This window comes from Rhododendron vialii, chromosome 3a (genome assembly GCF_030253575.1).
Source record: "Rhododendron vialii isolate Sample 1 chromosome 3a, ASM3025357v1".
Lineage (NCBI taxonomy): Eukaryota > Viridiplantae > Streptophyta > Magnoliopsida > Ericales > Ericaceae > Rhododendron > Rhododendron vialii.
The window spans coordinates 28236780-28257967 of NC_080559.1; the positions used below are offsets into that span (position 1 = coordinate 28236780).

Genomic DNA, 21188 nt, shown 5'->3' on the forward strand with positions numbered 1-21188 from the left:
GAGCAACCGGAGGGTTTTGTTGTGCAAGGTCAAGAACACAAAGTATGCAAACTTGTTAAGTCTCTTTACGGACTTAAACAAGCACCTAAACAGTGGCATGAAAAGTTTGATAAGGTGATTGTATCAAACGGATTTAGGATACACCAGTCTGATAAATGTGTATATAGTAAATTTAGTGGTAATCAAGGTGTAATCATATGTTTGTACGTGGATGATATGCTTATCTTTGGGACTGATCTAGAAAGCATTCAAAGTACAAAGGATATCCTTTCATCTAGTTTTAGTATGAAGGATATGGGTGTTGCTGATGTAATTCTGGGAATCAGAATTAAGAGACAAAAAGGAAATTTAATCCTTAGTCAGTCTCATTACATTGAGAAAGTTCTAAAGAAGTTTAATCATTTTGATTGCACGCCGATTTCTACACCATTTGATCCACATGTTAAGTTGTATCCTAATACTGGTAGAGCAATTTCACAACTAGAATATTCTAGAGTGATAGGAAGCTTGATGTATGCCATGACTTGCACGAGACCAGATATTGCATACGCTGTGGGGAAACTAAGTAGGTACACACATAATCCGAGCGATGTCCATTGGCACGCAGTTAATCGGGTATTGAGGTATCTAAAGAAAACTATAGACTATGGGATGGTTTATAGTGGTTATCCTTCGGTTCTAGAAGGATATACTGATGCTAGTTGGATAGCCGAGAATGAAGATCACTTGTCAACAAGTGGATGGGTCTTCACACTTGGTGGAGGAGCAGTTTCTTGGGGATCTAAGAAACAAAGTCTCATTACAGACTCAACTATGGCAGCTGAGTTTGTAGCACTAGCAGCAGGGAGCAAAGAGGCAGAGTGGCTGAGAAGTATGTTGTGGGAGATACCCATGTGGCCAAAACCTATGCCACCTATATCTTTGCATTGTGATAGTCAGTCGACTCTATCACGGGCTTATAGCCAGGTGTATAATGGAAAGTCCAGGCATATAGGACTTCGACATAGCTATGTGAGGAACTTGATTACAGATGGGGTGATAACCATTGATTATGTAAAATCAAGTCAAAACTTGGCTGATCCTTTAACAAAAGGTCTTGCAAGGGATTTGATGTGGAGAACATCACAGGGGATGGGACTCAAGCCCATTGAAATCTAATCACTCTTGGTGGAAACTCGACTCAACGCTTGAATAACTTCAAGTCTTGGGTTCAATGAGCAAAGTACACCATAAGTTGTGGTTGCAAGCATTTTCCGATTTTATCCATCCCATGGTAAATGCTTGGTACCTGTAATGTAAACATGGAGGTTAAGCTACTTAGCTTTTAATAGACTTCTAACGGTTTGTTAGGTTTCAAGTGCTGTAGTTACAGGGGCACTTTCAAAGTCTACCTATATGAGTGTGAAGGTGGTGCCGCCTTCTATGGGTTCAAGGGCTAGGACTCTAGAGCACTCACGAAATTCAGGATAAAGACACACGGCCAAACCACGTGTCGGCAAATTTGAATACCTGAGTCAGGCAAGATGCGTGCGTGAGACATGTCCGGTTGGTCATTTAAGGATCGCTAGTTCAAAGACAAGTCTACTATGCTTTCCGACTAACTTTGATGTGTTTTCACTAGGTGAATGGTTCAAGTCGTGAGACACCTTCATTGATGCACAAGTCTTTTCAAAGGAACCAAGAAAACTTTTTCTCTATTTCGAAAATGGTGGGGGATTGTTGGAGTTTTTCAAAATAAAAGGTTGCGGGAGGTTATTCGTGAAAAGGTGCGACACATTTTCACATGGGGTATGACTTTACGTGAATAGTTATTACACCTATTAACTTAGGGTGTGACTATTAGAATGGGGTGTGTTTGTTAGGAAGGGATGTGATACATGGGGGTGCCTCCATGAGACATGACTCTTCCTAATTAATTATTTGCATGAAAGGGTGCCTACTAAAAGGCATGATCCTTTCTCATAATTAATTGTCTTCAAAAGACATACCCTTTCTAATGTGTGTTTACAAAAGACACAACCTTTCACGTAAGGGTGCCTATAAGTCTATAAATAGGCCATTGGTTAATTCTTTTGACACACCAAAAAAAATATCCAGAAACTCTCCTGCTTCTCTGTCTCGTTGTTTTCTATACTGTTATTCCGTTATTCTGCAGAAACGGAATTAACAGTCCTTGGTTCAATTGATTCTCTTAGGCTCGGTATTCTGTCTGTCCTTCGTTTGTGCGGACGCAGGCAGAAGATCATTGATCGGGCTTCGTTTTATCCTCAGAACAGATTCGCTGTAACCCGGTGCACATCAATTGGTGGGGGCGAATACTGTTTTCGGAAAGCGACGACGTAACGTGACTCGAAGCGGTTTCCATCAGTTTGTTCAAGTTTCAGAAGGCTCTAGTTTTTGAAGGTTTCAATTTTTGCACTAACAATTTTAAGTGATAATTCATTCATCTCCGGTAGCTTGCCGGATTGGCTGGGCCAATTCAATATACCTTGATCTGTCGTCGAACTCATTTTCCCATCCCATCCCGGATTTGTTTGGGAAACTTCAACTTCTGAAGTACCTTGATCTTTCAGGGAATTCGTTTAGTGGGTCCATTCCTCAATCGCTGGGGACGTTGTCAGCTTTGGAAGAATTGCGTATTTGTGGGAATCAGTTAAATGGAACAATTCCAGTTTCTCTTGGTCAATTATCAAGCCTTAAGATACTGGATCTCTCTTCTAATCAGTTAACTGGAACCATTCCATTATCTCTAGGTCAATTATCAAACCTAAAGATACTGGATCTCTCTTCTAATCACCTAGAAGGAGTTTTAACTGAGGCCAATTTTGCCAATCTCACAATTTTAGAGGAGCTGAGAATATATTCTAACTTGTTGACATTGAAGGTGATATCGCCCCCCCCCTTTTCAAGTGAAATCACTTCTAATGGGTTCTTGCAAAATTGGGACTGGTTTCCCTCAGTGGCTTCGAACCCAAAAGAAAGTTTACGAGTTGGATATTTCTAATGCTAGCATATCAGGAACCCTGCCTCAATGGCTAGATGAAATGCCTCTTGTGTTGTTGTATCTTTCCCATAACCTTATCGGTGGACCGATTCAAAAACTTCCTCCCACTTTACGGGCATTGTATCTTTCCCATAACCTTATCGGTGGACCGATTCAAAAACTTCCTCCCACTTTAACGCAATTGGATCTCTCCTATAACTTAATCTCTGGACCTCTTCCACAAAATATCAGTGAGATGGTGCCCGGTTTGGAAGCTCTGTTACTAGCCGGTAACTTGATAAGTGGTTTGATACCCGATTCATTGTGGGAAATTCCAGATCTAGCAGTTCTTGATCTCTCCAAAAACAAGCTATTTGGGAATCTTCCCCTTTACAAGGGGTGGGGGGAACTTTCATCACTATTGGATATGAGATTATCGTCCAACAAGCTTTCGGGAATTCTTCGTTCCTCTATTGGAAATTTTACTGATCTGGTGTGGTTACACTTGAACAACAACAGTTTTTATGGAGAGCTTCCTTCGACATTGAGAAACTGCACAAGTTTAACGGTATTGGATCTTGGTGAGAATAGATTCTCTGGAAGCATACCTACATGGATCGGAGACTCGTTTTATTTGAAAGTTTTGAGACTGCACAAGAATATGTTCATTGACAACATTCCTTCACAATTGTGCCAAATGTTGGGACTCCAAATCATGGACTTCGGAAATAATCTCTTGACGGGACCCATCCCGCGTTGTTTAGGCAATCTCTCTCGCATGATTTTGGATGAAAGTGGGTATCCTAGGAGTAATTATTGGCAATTATTTGACACAATCATGATGCAAGTCATTAAAGGACGCGAACTTGAATTCACCAGCTGGAACTTAGTACTTCTAGCCAACATGGACCTTTCGAGGAACAATCTGGTTGGATCAATCCCAAAAGAGATCACAAATCTTTCTGGGTTGTGCGGGCTTAATCTCTCTCATAACAATCTGACAGGAAAGATCCCTGAGAAAATTGGGGGGTTGAAGTTACTGGAATCACTTAATTTCTCCGAGAATCAACTTTCGGGGATAATTCCACAAAGCATTTCGGGGTTGAATTTCTTAAGCCGCTTAAACTTGTCATACAACAACTTGTCTGGACGAATTCCAACGGGATACCAGCTCCAAACTCTTCCCTCATCTAGTTACCTTGGCAACAGTGAACTCTGCGGAGATCCATTACCAAGAAAATGTCGCGGTGATGAAAAATCTCAACCTCCGACGGCCACGGGTCACCGGGAAGAACACGAGGAAGATGACTCTGAAAAAGTTTGGTTCTACGTGGCTATAATGAGCGGCTACGCAACGGGGTTATGGGGATTCGTAGCTGTTCTGGTGTTAAAGAAGTCTTGGAGGCATGCTTATTTCCAGTTTGTGGTCATGGTCAAAGACGAGGTACTACTGGCGATTGCACTCAGAGTTGCTCGACTGAAGAATTACATCGATCAGTTCGGTGGGCGAAAACGCAAATCTACGGTATGCGTAACTATCACCTTCACTACTTTTTAAATAGTGCACTTCTTGTATTGTTCCACAACTTCTAAGATTTGATTTTATTAGTCTTTGTTTACTTTCTTGTTCTAATAAAAAACATATATAGTACCATGTTCTGTAGTACTATATAGTAGTACCATTTTGATCATATGCATGAATCTATTTCCCAATACAAGTAGTGTTTAGAGTAATTGTTTACTAGTCCGGAAGTATCGCCACGTGATACTTCGGATCACTTTACAATTACACATTCCTGTGGAGTCCATACACTTTTCGTGATAGATCCCACAAAAATGTGTGATTATAAAATGACAGGAAGTACCACGTGGCGGTACTCCCGAAGTATTATATAATTTCACGTAATTGAAACTCATAGTACTTATCTAGAGATATTCATATATACCAAAGGGTAAATTGCAAAGACCTCCCTTGAGGAAGTTTTGAAAATGACCATAAACACCCTTATTTTGGAAAATATTACTCCTACTAGATTCCCCCATCGTTAGTCAGGGGTTACAAAACTGGACGGAAAGTGATATAGTTAGGCATTAGCAATCATTTGGATCATATTGCCCATTTTGCCCTCATTGGATTGACTTATTCCTTCTTTGGGGTTTTGGCCGGTGGTGGCTTTGGTTTGTTTGAAGGTGGTGAACCGGCGGTTTTGGTTGGCGACTGTCTGAATCTAGTGGCTACCGTTGTCGAACGGTGATGCTTGGAATTCAACAAATGAGTTGATTAGATTTTGGATTTCCTTTAGGCTGGGTTTTGCCCACCTTAGTCGAACGGTGATGCTTGGTTCCTATTTTGTAAAATATATTGTTTGATTTGGGCTTTTAGGCCTCTTAGGCGTTTGTGTGCTGTTTATTGTATATTCGGGCATTTTCGGCCTTTAGGTGTTATGGGCTTTGTATTTTGGCTGTTTTTTTCAACCTTTTTTTTTTATCGGCAAAAGATGAATTTTATTAAAAACGGGGAAAGGGAAAGGGAATCTAACAAACAGTTGGATAATACACTTCAAGGGCAAAGCCTAAAACACCCAAAAGTCTATAGGTCCACAACAAAAAACATTAAGCACAACCCAAACCCAAATAAAATGTCACTTTCTCTCATAAAATGTTACTTTTGCTAATAAAAAAAATTTGTGCCTTCTCTCTCTCTCCACCTTCTTACATCTACTATAATTCAGAGAGAGAGAGAGAGAGAGAGAGAGAGAGAGAGAGAGAGAGAGAGAGAGAGAGAGCCCACTTTTCCATGATTTCAAATTCCAGAACCAGTGCAACGAAAAAAGATTGAGCCAAGTTTTTCTAGGACTACAACCCCAATTTCCTCCCTTTCTCCTACTAATAGCATTGGTGGTTGCAATATCAGTTCTTGGTGTAGAGAGAGAGAGAGAGAGAGAGAGAGAGAGAGAGAGAGAGAGAGAGAGACGGTGGTTGTGGAGAATTGGTTGTTGAAGATGATTTTGTAGTCAACGGAGGAAGAGGTGAAGGAGGCTGTGCCTCATGGTGTTTTTAATTAATCAATTTTGTTTTTTTTTTACGAAATGGAGTTTGGACTGATTGATTATCATGGTGTTTTTAACCTAAATTAATGTTACCTTAAAGATGGTCGCATTATTTACTTTTAGTTTTTCCTGTTTAGTTTTCTATAATATTTTTTGGAATCAATGATTCATCTCGACAAGAAAGACTACAAGAGTATAAAAATATGGAACCCTCTTCTTTTTTTGGGTTTGTAGTAACCTTTTTTTTTAGTTTTGAGCGTAGTTTTTTACTGTTTAGACTCTCCTTATTGAGATGAATGATTAACCTTAAAAATTGACGTGAATTTAATAAAAAATTAATAAAGATACCAACACAGTGACCTTTTTTTTCTTTTTTAAATTTTATCTTTCATATGTATCTCGTATAAAAGTAAGGTTTTTTTTCCTGAAAATAGAATAGTGATTGGAGTAGCCCCCTTTTCTTTAACCGATTGGACTACTTTGGTTTCTAAACATTCGATTTAAGTGGACATTTATAATTGGTTATTACATTTACAATAGCTTTCGCAGAGAACTATCTGCGGCCTGAGGGTAAAGTAATAAAACACCAATTTCTGTTAGAAGTGTTAAGAGCGGAGGCTTTTGTAACTACTGAAATTTCAAGGGAGGTTTCTGTTGTGTCTATTAGGCTTTGTTTGAACTTTACGAGAGCTTCTCTCTTGTTCAATGCAGATGAAGGTCCACTGCCCAAAATCATAAAAAAAAAACACACCCCATTAATTGCAGGGCAGAACTGCTAGAAAGAGCCCACCAGGCCACCACCGGAGAGTATCCTCATATTTAACTTATGTGCGTTTCATCAACACCCCCACTCGATAATTGTCAGTCCAATCACGTGATGGAATAAGCCAAAAGAGACTTATATCTAAGAATTCACGCTCTCTGATAATAAAAATCACAAATAATAAATACTAACAAAAAACTATCAACTCTCACTTAGTTTGAATAAAAGTGACTTTTTTTCCGTTGGAGGAGTTGTTAATGATCAAAATGCTAGAATTTATAAATAACAATTTATTTTTCATTCCTCGAAAGAATCATGTTTTGTTTGAATTTATAAATTTATTACTTTCGAGCGAAAAAATTGAGAATTGAGCGCTTTTTATAATTTATTCTCTCTTTTTTTTTTCGGGCAAACTGAACTTTTTATTAAACTCGAAAGGGTACATCGATAGGAAAGAAAATAGTACAAAGATCTACAAGCATAGAAATATATTCCCTCTCATTAAAAAGGGTGAATTGACATATAAAACACTTTTCGTTAATTCCATCACGTATCCGGTTGAATAGTTGTTGGCAAAGTGTCGGAGAAAAAAACATTTAAACCACAGGGTTTTATAGTCATTTCTGGTCAAGAGGTATGTATTATTGAGGGTAAACCTCAGGAGGTGTTAGTAATTTTATCCAGAATAGGATCACTGGTTCTCCGTCGGGGGCCATACAACTTACAAGGTTGAATTTGCACTAGAAGAACATGGGGTTGTGGCTTAAAATCACATAAATTCCATCACCAAAGTAGACTCCACATTATGATAAAAAAAAAAGTAGACTCCACATTCCACTTTTCCATATTTTTTCTGCTCAATAAAAGGGTGAAGAAGGGAGCGACACGGCTAGAGCAAACTCTTATATATAGGAGTGATCATAGGAATATAGACCCATGCACAGTGACGGAGCCAGAAATCGAAGTCGGAGCGGGCCGAAATATTAATGAATCTTTTCTTTGAAACGAATATTAAAGAAATTTTGGTTTGATGATTTTTTCATTACTAAATCCACTCATTTGAGTTTCCACGGGATGCTTTTGATAAATTGAAGGATTAATCTCAAATATTGTTATTATCATATCGTTCGGTGAACACTTTATCGTTATTGCACGTTATTATTCACCATAATTTAGTGTTCTCGAAATAAAAATTATTCTTACTTTTAATTATATTTGTAAGTTTTATGATTTTTTTATCAATATTTATAAAAAAATATGTAAAATATACTAAAAATATGAAATTGGGTTGGGCCGGGACCACCTCTGGCCCCTATATACCTCCGCCCTTGCCCATGCATGCATGTAGAAGTGATCATTTTTTTTTTTTTTAACAATTTGCTTCTCATCCAAGGAACCCATTCATGATAGGTTTTATGAGAGACCAATATTCATCCGTAGGTTTTTATTGTCACAGAGGGCTAGTGGATTAAGCCGGGCTTGCATTTCACTTATCGAAAAGTCAGGAGGATGACAGAGACGACCTAAAATCTCTTTTTATCATAATTATGTAGAGTAATCACTGCTAGCTTACTCATTATTTACCTAGAAATTGAGGCATAAAGTACACATGAACGGATTCCTATACCCGCCGGCTACGGATGAAAATACTCCCAAGGAACTTGACTAATTATTTTTAGTTTGATTCTCCCAGTATTTCTTCTCCCACAACTCTACTTGGCTAATTGCATTGGCTTTTCTTTCGAGAAGTGCTTGAAACGCAAGAGCATCCTATGGAGGAGGCACATTACATGGGCTCAAGTCTGTCGGACCCTTCACCATCGATTCCATCATAAACGACTTGTGCACTCTCACCTTAGGACAAGCCAATGTCTCCGAACAAATTTCGAGAGCTCTTTCAGGTATGGTGGACTTGCATCTATCTCAAGAGTTTGGCATATTCATTCAACACATGAAACATGTAGTCATACACATGATCCATCTTCAAATCCTCTCTAATGAAGTCGATTCCCGCCTTCCCGATGTCTTGTGCCTGCAAGGATGGAACTAGGATTTCATTTCCGAGAGGGATATGGAACCAGAAAAGAAACAAGAACTTTTTTTGATTGATGATCAACATACATCCGTAATGAAAATAACAAGCAATAAAATTAACGAAAATATATATGAAAACTTAAACCCCTGATTTTGTTGGGCCAACATACTTGGATTTCATACATTACATGTGTTAATGGCAGTTAGTCCAGAGGCGGTTATCACTCAGTCGGTCCATCAAGTGGCTTAGAGCTAGTGAGGGAGTTTTTTTTTTTTGAACAGCCTTAGAATTAGTGAGTTAGTTGATCGGCATCGAAAATATCCAAGAAGAAGAAGCAGCAGCTTACTTTTCCCCGGGAAAAGCTTAATTTTATCCAAATATTTTCAAAAATATCCAAGAAAAAGCCCCAAAAGCTTGCGTTTGTTAATTTTGCGTCTAACTTTTGCGGATTATTGATTCATCTCGAAGAGAAGAATCAAAATTTTTTACATTTACCTAAATATTTGCAGAAATATGTACAAAAAACCCACATATTAGTGGAACAAATCCTAGCATGGAGCGTATGACAATTGACGAGTTAATGTATACTATACATAATCAACATCTAATTACCAAAAACAAGAAGCCGATCAATTAGGACTAACAGAATTGGGCTATGAATATGAAGATCTAGCGAAATTTAAACAAAGCCCTATTTAATTCGCTTATCTCCAAAACTCCAACTCTCAAAATGAAAACAGAAAGCGCTAGCGATTGAAACAAGAGAAATACCTCTTGCTCGTGGCTGTTGCCCCATTCAACGGCGAACTTAATAGATCTGCACTTGTCGCCCTGATCGTTTATGGGGGCCAATAGTGTTGCATCGGCATCAATCCTCTCGAGAAGAAATCGTAGTAACGTGTCTTCACCAGTAATGTTACAGAATTACATGCAAGAATGTATTTTTCACTCACTGACCATCCAATTCCTTCAACGTATATCTTGTACCTGTTAAAATAGCCAGCACTAGATCTATCAATGAAAAAATAAAAACACCAATTGCCTTTAAGGGATCGGAGTAAATCTTTAACCTGTGCATACACTGGCTAGCCTGGTTTGATTGCTTGTACCCTTCCGCTCTTACTTTATTCTAATCCTACAAAAGTTCCAACTTTCTTTAGTTGGTTTGGTTGGGGAGTTTTCTGGGCTACATTCAACTTTGTGTTGAATGTTTTTATTTTGTTTTAGGGTCCCCACACCCCCCCCCCCCCCCCATATATTAACATCATGAAGCATGTGTTTTGTCTCTTTTTTCCTTCCTCAATGTATAATTTGTTGAGTTTCTAATAAAAATTTTTTGCCGGTCGATTAAAAAAAAAAAAACTTTAGTCGTTAATTAGGTACACCGACCAAATGTATAAATATATGCATGTATATAAAACTCACGCACATCCATCTCTTCCTCTTATCTTCTTCTTTAATTTCCTCTAACAATTCTTTCCATGGTTTTATATTTATCTCTGCCCTGCAAAATATCCCATATTCCGCGATCAATTGCTTACCACACATTCAAGATGTCTGACCAATTAATTAACAATATAGCAAGGGTACAAATTTAGAACATGACCCAATTACAGCAAACTATGCCTAGCTAGCTAAGTTTCTCTCTCTCCTAATATTAAGCAATGTTATGGTGACCACATTTTGAGCACCGTCTAATGCATCTCGTGTCATCAATGAATTGGGAGAATATGCTCTAGGGGAAATTATAGTTACCCCCCTTTAACTATGCCTCGCGTACACTTACCCCTCTCTAACTTTTTTTTTGGCACTTAACCCCCTCAAACTAACGGAAATTCAAACGGTCATAACTTCAAACAGTCATAACTTTTTCGTCCAAAGTCGAAAATATGCAAATTATATATCGATTTCGAGATCTTGAAGTCAGTTTTCTAATGACACCAAAATCACATCACGATTCAAAGCACACAGAAAGTTATGATCAAAAGAGTAAGGGCTGGTAGACAGAAAGACCATTTTGATCATAACTTTCTGTGTGCTTTGAATCGTGATGTGATTTTGGTGTCATTAGAAAGTTGACTTCAAGACCTCGAAATCGATATATAATTTGCATATTTTCGATTTTGGATGAAGAAGTTATGGTCGTTTGAAGTTATGACCGTTTGAATTTCCTTTAGTTTGAGGGGGTTAAGTGCCAAAAAAAAGAGTTAAAGGGGGGTAAGTGTATGCGAGGCATAGTTAGAGGGGGGTAACTATAATTTCCCCTATGCTCTACTACGTCACAAATGGGCACATGGTCATCAAATGTGGCGATTGAAGTATTGTTGCTATATCTTTTCTTGTTAAGCAAAATGAATTTATTAATCTTTATAAAAGATTACGAAAATTAAAAGGATCAAGATCATATCGGCAAAAATTCACCTGAGACCTAAAATAAGGCAAGACACCACTGAATACCAAAAAATCCACAAAAACTCAACATAAAACAGCCAAAAACCAAAGCGAATCTCAGACCCTACACATAAACCGCCATCGATCATCAATTAGCCAAAGAGTCAAACAGACAAAAAACAAAGTCACTGAGACCTAAAAATAACGCCATCCCCCATATCAAAAAATTCCTTCTTCTATCTCCGTAAAAGACTACACCTCTATTTCTCCCTATTATCAATTTCCGCAACCAAAAGAAGCAACCAAAATCGAAACCAAGAGACCACCGATCAAAACCAAAAGACCAAAACACCCCAAACTTGCCCAATCTCAAAATCAAAAAGCCAGAGAGAGAGAGAGAGAGGCACCATCCTCGAAATCAATATCGTCCTCCGAGATAAACTCTTCCTCAAAATCATCTAGAGCTTAAGTATTGTTGCTATATTCCCTCTGAGAGAATTCTATCCGCCATAGGTGGAAACCCACCGCCTGTGGGCTCCACAATTATTATTTTTATAATCTGAACCATTCATCTTGTAGGATACGTAGAGTAGTATATCTATTTAAAAAAATCAGTTTGATTAAATATCGATAGGTATATAAAAACTTGAATTTCGGTTTACAAAATAGACGGTCATAGATTTTGAAGTTAAATTGTCCATGACTATCTATTTTCTAAGCTCAAATTTGATTTTTAATATACTTATTGATGTCCGATCAAACTCATTTTTTGAAAGAATATACTATTCTGTGGACTCTACAAGATGAACGGTTTAGATTATAACAAAAAATGTCTGGTGGGGCCCATAATGGACGGTCTATCTTGAGAAAACAAAATCAATTACAAAACATCCAATTATGGTGATATAGATCAAAATAATCTGTGGCATTTAATAATAATAATAATAGTGTGCTCCCGGGACACCGCAGCAGGCATTTGTGTCGAATCAATTAAGCAAATGCGGTTGGCAATGTCGCTTCCGAAAGTACTGAATAATTTTTCCTCTTATTCGGACAGTGCATGTGCTTGTGTGCCGAATTAAAGTCCTTCAATAATGGTCTTTTCAAAAATGATAGAGGTACAGAAATTTTGGGACCGAATCCGGACCGACGGCCGCCGGCGAGCCATCTCCGGCCACCGGACGGCCGATCCGAGCCGTCCAAAAATTCTATAAAAAAAAACCGAGGGGCCCTACGCGGGAATCAACGTCATCCGAGGTGTGTAGGGTGCTTGATCGGAGCACCCCTTTTCGTATGTGTATGTGTACACATACGAAAAGGGGTGCTCCGATCAAGCACCCTACACACCTCGGATGACGTTGATTCCCGCGTAGGGCCCCTCGGTTTTTTTTTATAGAATTTTTGGACGGCTCGGATCGGCCGTCCGGTGGCCGGAGATGGCTCGCCGGCGGCCGTCGGTCCGGATTCGGTCCCAAAATTTCTGTACCTGTAGTGTTACTCTGGTCTTTTAAACTCGTATGTAGCATCAGAATAAACTACATCCGCCTCCTAGAGCCGTTCATTTCGCGAATAAACTATATCCTCCTTCAAGAGGGATTGGGGTCATTTCGGTCATCCAAAAGTGTGTTCAATTGTTTGATTTTGTTAAAATATTTTTTGGCTGCTGATTTTGCCATTTTCTTCTTTGTTAACGTTACTTTCTTACAAGTGTATTTTTTTGTGCAAAAATACACTTGCAGGGGAGTGGCGTTAACAAAAAAAAGAATGATAAAATCATTTTTCTATTTTTTTTGGGAAGAGTTTTTTTCAAAAATTATGAACAATTAATTGCTAAAATAGACGGCTAAAATGTTGCAGTATATGCCTGTCGTGCACGTAGGGCCGGCCCAGACATAAGGCCCAAGAGGCCTAAGCCTTGGGCATCCAAAAAAATTTCAATTTTAGGGGCACTCCAATATTATTTATAAATTAGTATATATATTATTTGTTCGTATTATAACACAAATGTCTTTGTAGCTCAGCGGTAAGTTAATTTTAGTCTATATGGAGTGTTCGAGTTCGAATTTTCTAGGCAACTTTTTCTTTTGAATTTTTTTTTCAAAAATAATACTATTGTAACTATCAGGTTTCAAAACCAAGTCAAGTAGAATTTAAGCCAATCATTTTGGCCGTTGATAACAAAACAGTTAAAATGTATGATAAAGTCTAAAGTAGTTATATAAAGAAATATTTCTATCATTGTTGTTTAATTCTAAAAGTACGAACATAGGGCATCATTCCACAATTTAACCTTGGACATCTAAATCCCTTGGGCCGGCCCTATAGGATGCTCGAATCCCTCTCGGAGCTGGGAAATGTTTGAATGAGTATAGAACCATAAATCCTTTTCCAACCACATACGATACAGACTATGACTAGGAGTTTTTAAAATCACAGTGCAGTGTGTGGGAAGTGCTCGTATGTTTGTGGATTTGTCTGTGGCACTAACTTTTTAAATGAACATGAGCATTTGCATTCCAGTATCGGCCTTAATTTCATAATTCTAACCGTTCATATTCTAACTGTTTGTATTTTAGATCTTATTCATATGTTCTCGCCGTCACCAAAAATTACTTTAATCGAACATATGTAAGTATATGATTGATTCAAAAGCATTTAGATGCAAAAATTGGGGTTTTTTGGGCCTGATTCGGTGTGTGCAAAACACAATTTACGGATCAATATTTTTCAAGTCATGTACTTAAAATAATTTTTGACAAAGACAAGCATCTCGACAAGATTCAAAATACGAAAAACTCGGATTACGAAAATATTGGAGTAAGGCCAATATCGAGATACGAAGGGATGAACTACGGGGCTGGATTCCATCCAGTCTATTAGGAACCAGTTTTGTCCAGTTAAAGGTGGTGATGGAGCCAGCCCACCAGCCCCTAAATCAAGGGCTCTTCCCATGCCACCCCATCTCCCTTCAGCTCCTTTCTCTAACCCAAAATAAAAACAAAATAGTTCTGTCGATAAAAAAAAAAGGAAGAAATAGATTAACAATTTGTTGATAATTAATATCCGCCAAAGACATTTTTAGTATTAACAAATATTCTCAGTATGTTATTGGTAGGTATTAATTATCAAAACACATCATAAGCCGTTATTTTCCCAATAGTTTTATAAGAGATCTTGTAAGAAATTAGCTCAATCTGACATTCGTAAGGATTTTTTCAGAATTCATAAATGTTCTGACGAATTCTGAAAGGGCCCCTGCAAATTTTGAAAGAACCCCTATGAATTCTAAAAAAGTCGCAACAAATATCGGATTGAGCTAATAAAGAACTCTTAAAAAAATAAAAATAACTTGTGATTTGGGTTTTTTTTATTCGAAATGGGCCCCACAATATCATCAAAATTTGTAGGAACCTTTTCAGAATTTGCAGGGGCTCCTACGAATTTTGTAAAAACCCTTATGAATATCAGATTGAGTAAAGTTTCTATTTGACAAAAAAAAGAATATCAGATTAAGCTGATTTCTTACAATAACTCTTATGAAACTATTTTAAAAATAACTTACTGTTTGATTCATTTTTTGAGATCGGAAATAGGCCTCACAAAATCATCAACAAATTGTTAATCTATTTCTTGTTTTTTTTATCCGCAGTTTGTTTTTGTTTTGGGTTAGAGAAAGGAGCTGAAGGGAGATGAGGTGGCATGGGGAGAGCCCTTGATTTAGGGGCTTGTGGGCTGGCTCAATCACCACCTTTAACTGGACAAAACTGGTTCCTAAAGACTGGATGGGATCCGCCCCCATGAACTACACCCCTGCAGTATCAAAACCCAATGGCGGAGATACTGTCAGTATCTGACTTCTGTAGCTTACATTGGGTAATGTTTTGGTGTTTGTTTATTGCATGCAGTCTATTGCCGGGAATACCCCACCGAATAAAATCCTAACCATGACAAGCACCCACGTGTACCCATCTGAAATACCCAAAAACCCCCTGCCAAAAATCCAATTCCCAATCAACTGCACTTCCGGTAACCTCACCCGAACTTGCCTGGCGAACTATTACCCAAAGTACTTCTTCCACTCGCAAGATGATCGGGACTGTCCCCCGCCCGCCACGTGTCCGGATTACTTCCGTTGGATCCACGAGGATCTACGGCCGTGGAAGAAGTTGGGGATCACGAGGGACATGGTGCAGAGGGCCCGGAAGACGACCAACTTCAGATTGGTGATAGTCGACGGAAGGGCTTACATGGAGAGATATGTGGGGGCGTTCTAGACCAGGGGTATTATTACGGTATGGGGAATCTTACAGTTGTTACGGAGGTACTTGGGAAAATACCTTATTTGGACCTGATGTTTGATTGCGTGGATTAATTGGCCGGTCATCAGAGCAGTGGACTACTGTGGGTCCAATGCGACGGCTCCGCCTCCGTTGTTCCGGTATTGCGGAGATGATGCCGCGTTGGACATTGTTTTTTCCGATTGGTCATTTTTGGGGATGGTAAGCGAAAGTTAACTAATGTAGAAAAATTAATTTTTTCCGGCATTTGGCACTTTGCACTTCTAGAAAAATTAGAAGCTACTGATTATTATTATTATTATTATTATCTATATCATCGCATAATTCGACTTCAGTAATTGATTTTGTTTTCTGAAGATGTGATAGTCTGGGGCGAAGTCAAGATTTTTAAAAAAGAATATGCAAGTTATTCTTTCATTTGATAATCTAAAGGATTAACTGAATTAGGAGGTCAGTTATAAGGTAGATTTATATGAAGTAATTTCACTTTACAAGTGGTCTCAAAGACTTGTTATATTTTTCAAAAAATGCATGATAGATAGTCTCATTTATAATACTATGAACTCTTGAAAAGAGAAAAGAAAAGAATGCTTATAGTTTTTATGAATTTAGAATTTTTTTTGGTGGGGTCAAAGTAGCAAAATTTGGCTACAAATTGCCAAATGTCCATGTGAGAAATCAAAATTAGTGGGGTCATTGTATCTTACTTCAGAATGGAGAGCCTGATAGGGTGGTTGTGCCAAAAAAATGGGCATCATCCCGAGGCCAAAAATATGATCTGAACCGTTCACTATGTAGAACTTGATGCTTAAAACAATCTTCTAGCAAATCAAGTCGATCGGAGATTAGTAAATCAGTGAACAAAGCACATTTTTTCACAATATATATATTTTTGAATATTTTTAATTGCCCAAAAATGTAGTTCATTCATTGAGTACCAATATCCAACTGACTTGATTTTTTACAAGTTTGTTCTACGTGTCAAGCTCTACATAGAAGATAGAACAGTTCAAATCATATTTTTGGGCTCGGGATGATTCCTGTTTTTTGGACACAGACACCGTGCTGTAATTGGGTCCGGTTCTAAATTCATATACCTGTGATATATTTTTATGGGTTTTATATCTTGGATGTGTGGTATTCAATGGAGGGAATATTTTAATAACATAATTATTTCTTGTAGGGCAGAGATAAATATAAAGCCATGGGAGGGATTGTTAGACGAACTAAAAGAAGGGAACAAGAGGAAGAGATGGATGGAAAGGGAGGCTTATGCATACTGGAAGGGCAACCCGGTGGTTGCTGCAACTAGAGTGGATCTCCTCAAATGTAATGTCTCTGACAAACAGGACTGGGGTGCTCGCTTGTACAATCAGGTATTCAAAATTTCTTCATGCGTGAGCATGTAAAGTACATATCTATATGCATAAAGATATGGTCAATTGTATGTAATTAACGGCCTTTTGTTTATGAAAATGACTAAAGTAGCAACGTTTAACAAAGCATTACTCTTAGAAGTTAAAAATGGCTTTTAGTAGTATATTGTTGTACTGCTTACAATGTTCTAATGTTCAAGTTCTATCCTTTGGGTCCACAGTTGGCTGCCTTGGAGGGATTTTCCTTCATATCAAAACCAAATGGTTTCTTCAGGGCTTCTGAACTGGGCAGTGGTGTAATAGATTCACGATGGCATAGCTAATTAACTTTCTTGGCGAGTTGATCTTCATTCTTTTATTTCGTTTCAAAGCGACATGTGATTTGTTCTAAAAACTATAAAACTGTCTTGCAATGTGGATAATTTGAGAATCAAGTATGAATGGGAGCTAAGTTGTTAATTGACAATGTCGTAACCAATCTCTGAAGCAGATTGTGATCAGTAATTTACTCTTGGATTTCTACACTTTCCCCTCTTCCTCTCCCACCCCTTTGAAATATTTATGCACCAAAAGTGAACAGTAAGGACTGATAAAAGCTGTGCTGCTATGATCAATTTATTTATTTATTTTTGATAAACTGTGCTGCTATGATCATGAAAGTTGTTGTTTTTAACGGTGTAAGCTCAGACCTCAAGTCGTAATACAAGGGTGTTGGCTTTAAGACGTGGAGGAAAAGATTTGAGAGTTCATGCGTCCAGTTAACTTCATGTGTTTGGAGCCTTGGATAGTCTTGTCTGGTTATTGCAAGTTACAAACCATGAACGCAAAATCTGCAAATTGAGTCCCTTTGAAACACCACGTATGCGCCAAGGCTAATATGCTTTTACATTGTTGTTATGATTCCATTTGCTTATTCTAAATCGAACTAGAAATTGTGGAAGCAAGTTAGCAACTATCAAAATTTGAAACTTTTGTAGGATTGGATTAAAGAAACAGGGGAAGGGTACAAGCAATCAGACTTGGCCAGCCAGTTTATGCACAGGTAAAAGACTTAAAATTTTAGTATCCCTCTTTCTGTTATTTCCCTTGAAGGCAAGTGATTTTACGAAATGTATAGTTACGTCTCTTTTACAGTGAGATATTCACTTGCGCACTTAATTTCGTGTCTTTTGAAACATTCTACTTACCAACACATTTTATTTCTTTGTTGATCTCGTGCTATTTTAACAAGTATAAGATATACATTGAAGGATCTGCATGGTCAGTGAGTGAAAAATACATTCTTGCATGTAATTCTCTTACCTTAGTGGTGAAGCCACATTACTATGATTTCTTCACAAGAAGTTTGATGCCTGTGCACCACTATTGGCCCATAAGAGATGACGACAAGTGCAGATCTATTAAGTTTGCAGTTGAATGGGGCAACAGCCACAAACAAAAGGTACATTCTTTTCTTACTTTGGTCTTCTCTTCATAAGCAATAAGTAAACTTGCGCCATACCCACTGTTCCATTTTGTTCATTTTGTCCAAAGCTTCATTTGATTTGAATATCAGATTTAAGAAATTTGGCCCAGAAAGATCAGGGGTTTTCATAGTGTAATCCGTTTTACTGTTCGTGATTTTCATTGCGGAGGTCCATTTATCTTCAATCAGAAAAAAATTCTTATTCCTTTACTGGCTCCCTCCCTTTTGGAAATGAAATCCTAGTTCCATCCTTGCAGGCACAAGAAATTGGGAAGGCAACGAGTGACTTCATTCAAGAGGATTTGAAGATGGATTAGTGTATGACTACATGTTTCATCTCTTGAGTGAATATGCCAAACTCATGAGATACAAGCCCACCATACCTAAAAGAGCAATCGAAATCTGTTCGGAGAAATTGACATGTCCCGCGATAGGATCACAGAAGCAGTTTATGATGGAATCGATGGTGCAGGGTCCAACAGACGTGAGGCCATTCAACATGCCTCCTTCATATGATGCTGTTGCTCTTCATACGCTTCTCAAAAGGAAAGCAAATTCAATTAGCCAAGTAGAGTTGTGGGAGAAGAGATACTGGGAGAATCAAACTAAACATAATTAGTCATGTTCCTTGGTATATTCATCATTCAGTATGAATTGAGAATTCATTCATGTGTACTTTATGCCTCAATTTCTACGTATGCATAATTATATCAAACGGAGATTTTACATGTTTCTGTGGTCAGTCCTTTGAGATTTAGTGATTTTCTTTTAAGCGGTGAACAGAAAAATTTTACTATTTCTTATTATTTCTCACCAAATCGATCACACCTAACGGTCTGTAATTGGTTTTACGTACTTATGTGTTAGATGTAATTATGTGTATTATCATGTAATTAGTTTAAGTATTTAGGACCATAATGCAATTATTGTACAGCCTGTATATATTTCCACGTTGAATGAAAAATAACCCTAAGTGGTTTTTCCTCTCTATTACGATTACCCTAAATCGAACTTGGTATCAGAGTGGTAAAACCTGGCGATCTTGTTTCCGTTGTTCTTCTGTCCTTCTCGATCACGACCCAGCCTTGTTCGAACTCAGTCGTACTGTTCCGGCGTCATCTGAGGTTGACCCGTACTGTTCCGACGTGGACTTGTACTGTTTTGACATTGTTTGATGCTAACCCAGCCATCTCAGCTCTCGCTGGCCCTCGCCGCAGCTCCGACGACCTTTGCCGGACTGTCGTTGCGCTTCATCAAACTTCCGACAGGTACTTAGAAGGACTGATCTGTGGTCGCTGGCTCTTTTTCTGACTTCTGGCGCACCCTGTTCTCATTACTCAGATCACGATCACGATCGTCGATCTGCTTTTGCGTTGCTGCTATGCTTTTGCCGTCGCCGTTGATCAATTCTGTTGTTCTCACCGACTATTTTTTTTCTTTTCGCTACTGGTGTTGTTCTCACCAGCGTAGTTCTGTAGTTCTGTTGTCGGTGTAGTTTTTTTTTTTGCTGCCATTGTTGGGTTTCGACAGATATATAAAGCGGATAGTGAATAGGGTTGTGAGTCAGTGGACTTCATTATTTTTATCTGCTACCTTTGGGTCATTTTTCCCTTGTTTATTTGCTGGTTCTATTGCTATTATATTGAATAACTATGTCAGAGGATTCAAAAGATAAAGATGCTCGGGTTGTGGAAACAGGTGGAGTGAGTAAGGTTGTGATTCTAGATAACTCTCCACTGGATATTTGTCCCATCAAACTGGATGGCACAAATTATTTACTTTGGTCTCGAACTTTTACTTTATCGAGGCTAAGGGGATGTCTAAGTTTATTGAAGGTCCAGTTACTGAGCCTACTACTACTTCTGAACTTAAGACATTTAAGTCTCATCGATCTTTAGCCATGACCTGGTTGTTAAACTCTATGAAAGCTGATATTCGTAGTCCTTTTTTGCTCCTTGACACTCCGTATCAAATTTGGACTGTTTCCAAACAAACTTATTCTCAGCAGGGTAATGATGCTAAGTGTTTTGAGTTGAGGAAGAGACTTCGTACTTTGGATCAACACAATAAGTCTGTTGCTGTTTACTTCGCTGACCTAAGTAGGGCATGGTAGGAATTTGACTATTATCAGGGGTTTCAGGCCGTCTACGCTGTTGATGTTGCTGCTTGGATAAAGAGAATTGAGAAGGAGCGTGTATGACTTTCTTGCTGGTCTTGATGTGGAATATGATCCAATTAGAGTGCAGGTGTTAGGTCATGTTCTGTTTTCATCTTTGGGAGAGGCCTATGCCATTGTTCAGCAGGAAGAGAGTAGGAGGAGTGCTATGTTGCAAGCTCCTACTTCTGATCGTTCTGCCTTGGTTGCTATTTCACAGGGACAGTTTGGGTCTAGCAGTGGAAAGTCTCAGTCTAGTACTAGCAGTGGGACCATCGACCGTATGTCACTCCAATGTGATCATTGCCACAACACTAGACATACCAATGATTTCTGTTGGAAGTTACACGGTCGTTCTTCTCATGGGCGAGCTAGTGGACGTGGAGGTCGAGGTCGTGGTCCCGGGCGTTCTCAGGCTCGGGCACATGTTTCAGAGTTTGCTATCTTGTTTGACTCTGGGTTCAGTACAGGAGTTCAGCCATCTTCTGATTCTGTTGGCGGTTTCTCTCAGGGGGAGATGCAAGCTCTCAGGCGTCTTATGGCTCGGGCTGATTCTTTCTCTACTGTAGCTCCTTCTTCCACAACAGCTCCTACTACATCCTATTTTGCTCATTCAGGTATTCCAGCTAGTGTATTTACTGCCTCCTCTGATATTCCTTGGATTATCGATTC

At 38.6% G+C, this 21188-nt stretch overlaps 3 protein-coding genes and 1 pseudogene across 4 annotated transcripts in view; 3 read left to right on the forward strand and 1 right to left on the reverse strand.

The window, feature by feature from the left end:
- The first annotated feature begins 1301 nt into the window (after positions 1 to 1301).
- On the forward strand, positions 1302 to 2888 carry LOC131321313 (protein NSP-INTERACTING KINASE 3-like). Its single transcript, XM_058352310.1, has 5 exons — positions 1302 to 1307; positions 1351 to 1426; positions 2156 to 2320; positions 2457 to 2724; positions 2885 to 2888. The coding sequence occupies exons 1-5, from the start codon at positions 1302 to 1304 to the stop codon at positions 2886 to 2888; spliced, it is 519 nt and encodes a 172-aa protein (XP_058208293.1).
- The window catches only part of LOC131319586 (receptor-like protein EIX2), a 35793-nt gene continuing 17088 nt past the window's right edge, over positions 2484 to 21188 (forward strand). The window contains exons 1-3 of one of the 2 annotated variants that reach the window (XM_058349929.1): positions 2484 to 2681; positions 2754 to 4508; positions 5174 to 5426. In XM_058349929.1, coding sequence (XP_058205912.1) covers positions 2925 to 4508; positions 5174 to 5209 — 1620 coding nt within the window. In that variant the 5' untranslated portion in view covers positions 2484 to 2681; positions 2754 to 2924 and the 3' untranslated portion in view covers positions 5210 to 5426. Of the gene's footprint in view, positions 4509 to 5173; positions 5427 to 21188 lie in introns of those variants that run through there. The other variant, XM_058349931.1, reaches the window with a different exon arrangement.
- The window catches only part of LOC131319590 (uncharacterized), a 44300-nt gene continuing 31441 nt past the window's right edge, over positions 8330 to 21188 (reverse strand). Inside the window, exons 6-7 of the mRNA XM_058349936.1 lie at positions 9603 to 9660; positions 8330 to 8828 (exon numbers count right to left, since the gene is read on the reverse strand). Coding sequence (XP_058205919.1) covers positions 8715 to 8828; positions 9603 to 9660 — 172 coding nt within the window. The 3' untranslated portion in view covers positions 8330 to 8714. The remainder of the gene's footprint in view (positions 8829 to 9602; positions 9661 to 21188) is intronic.
- On the forward strand, positions 15152 to 20147 carry LOC131319594 (uncharacterized; annotated as a pseudogene).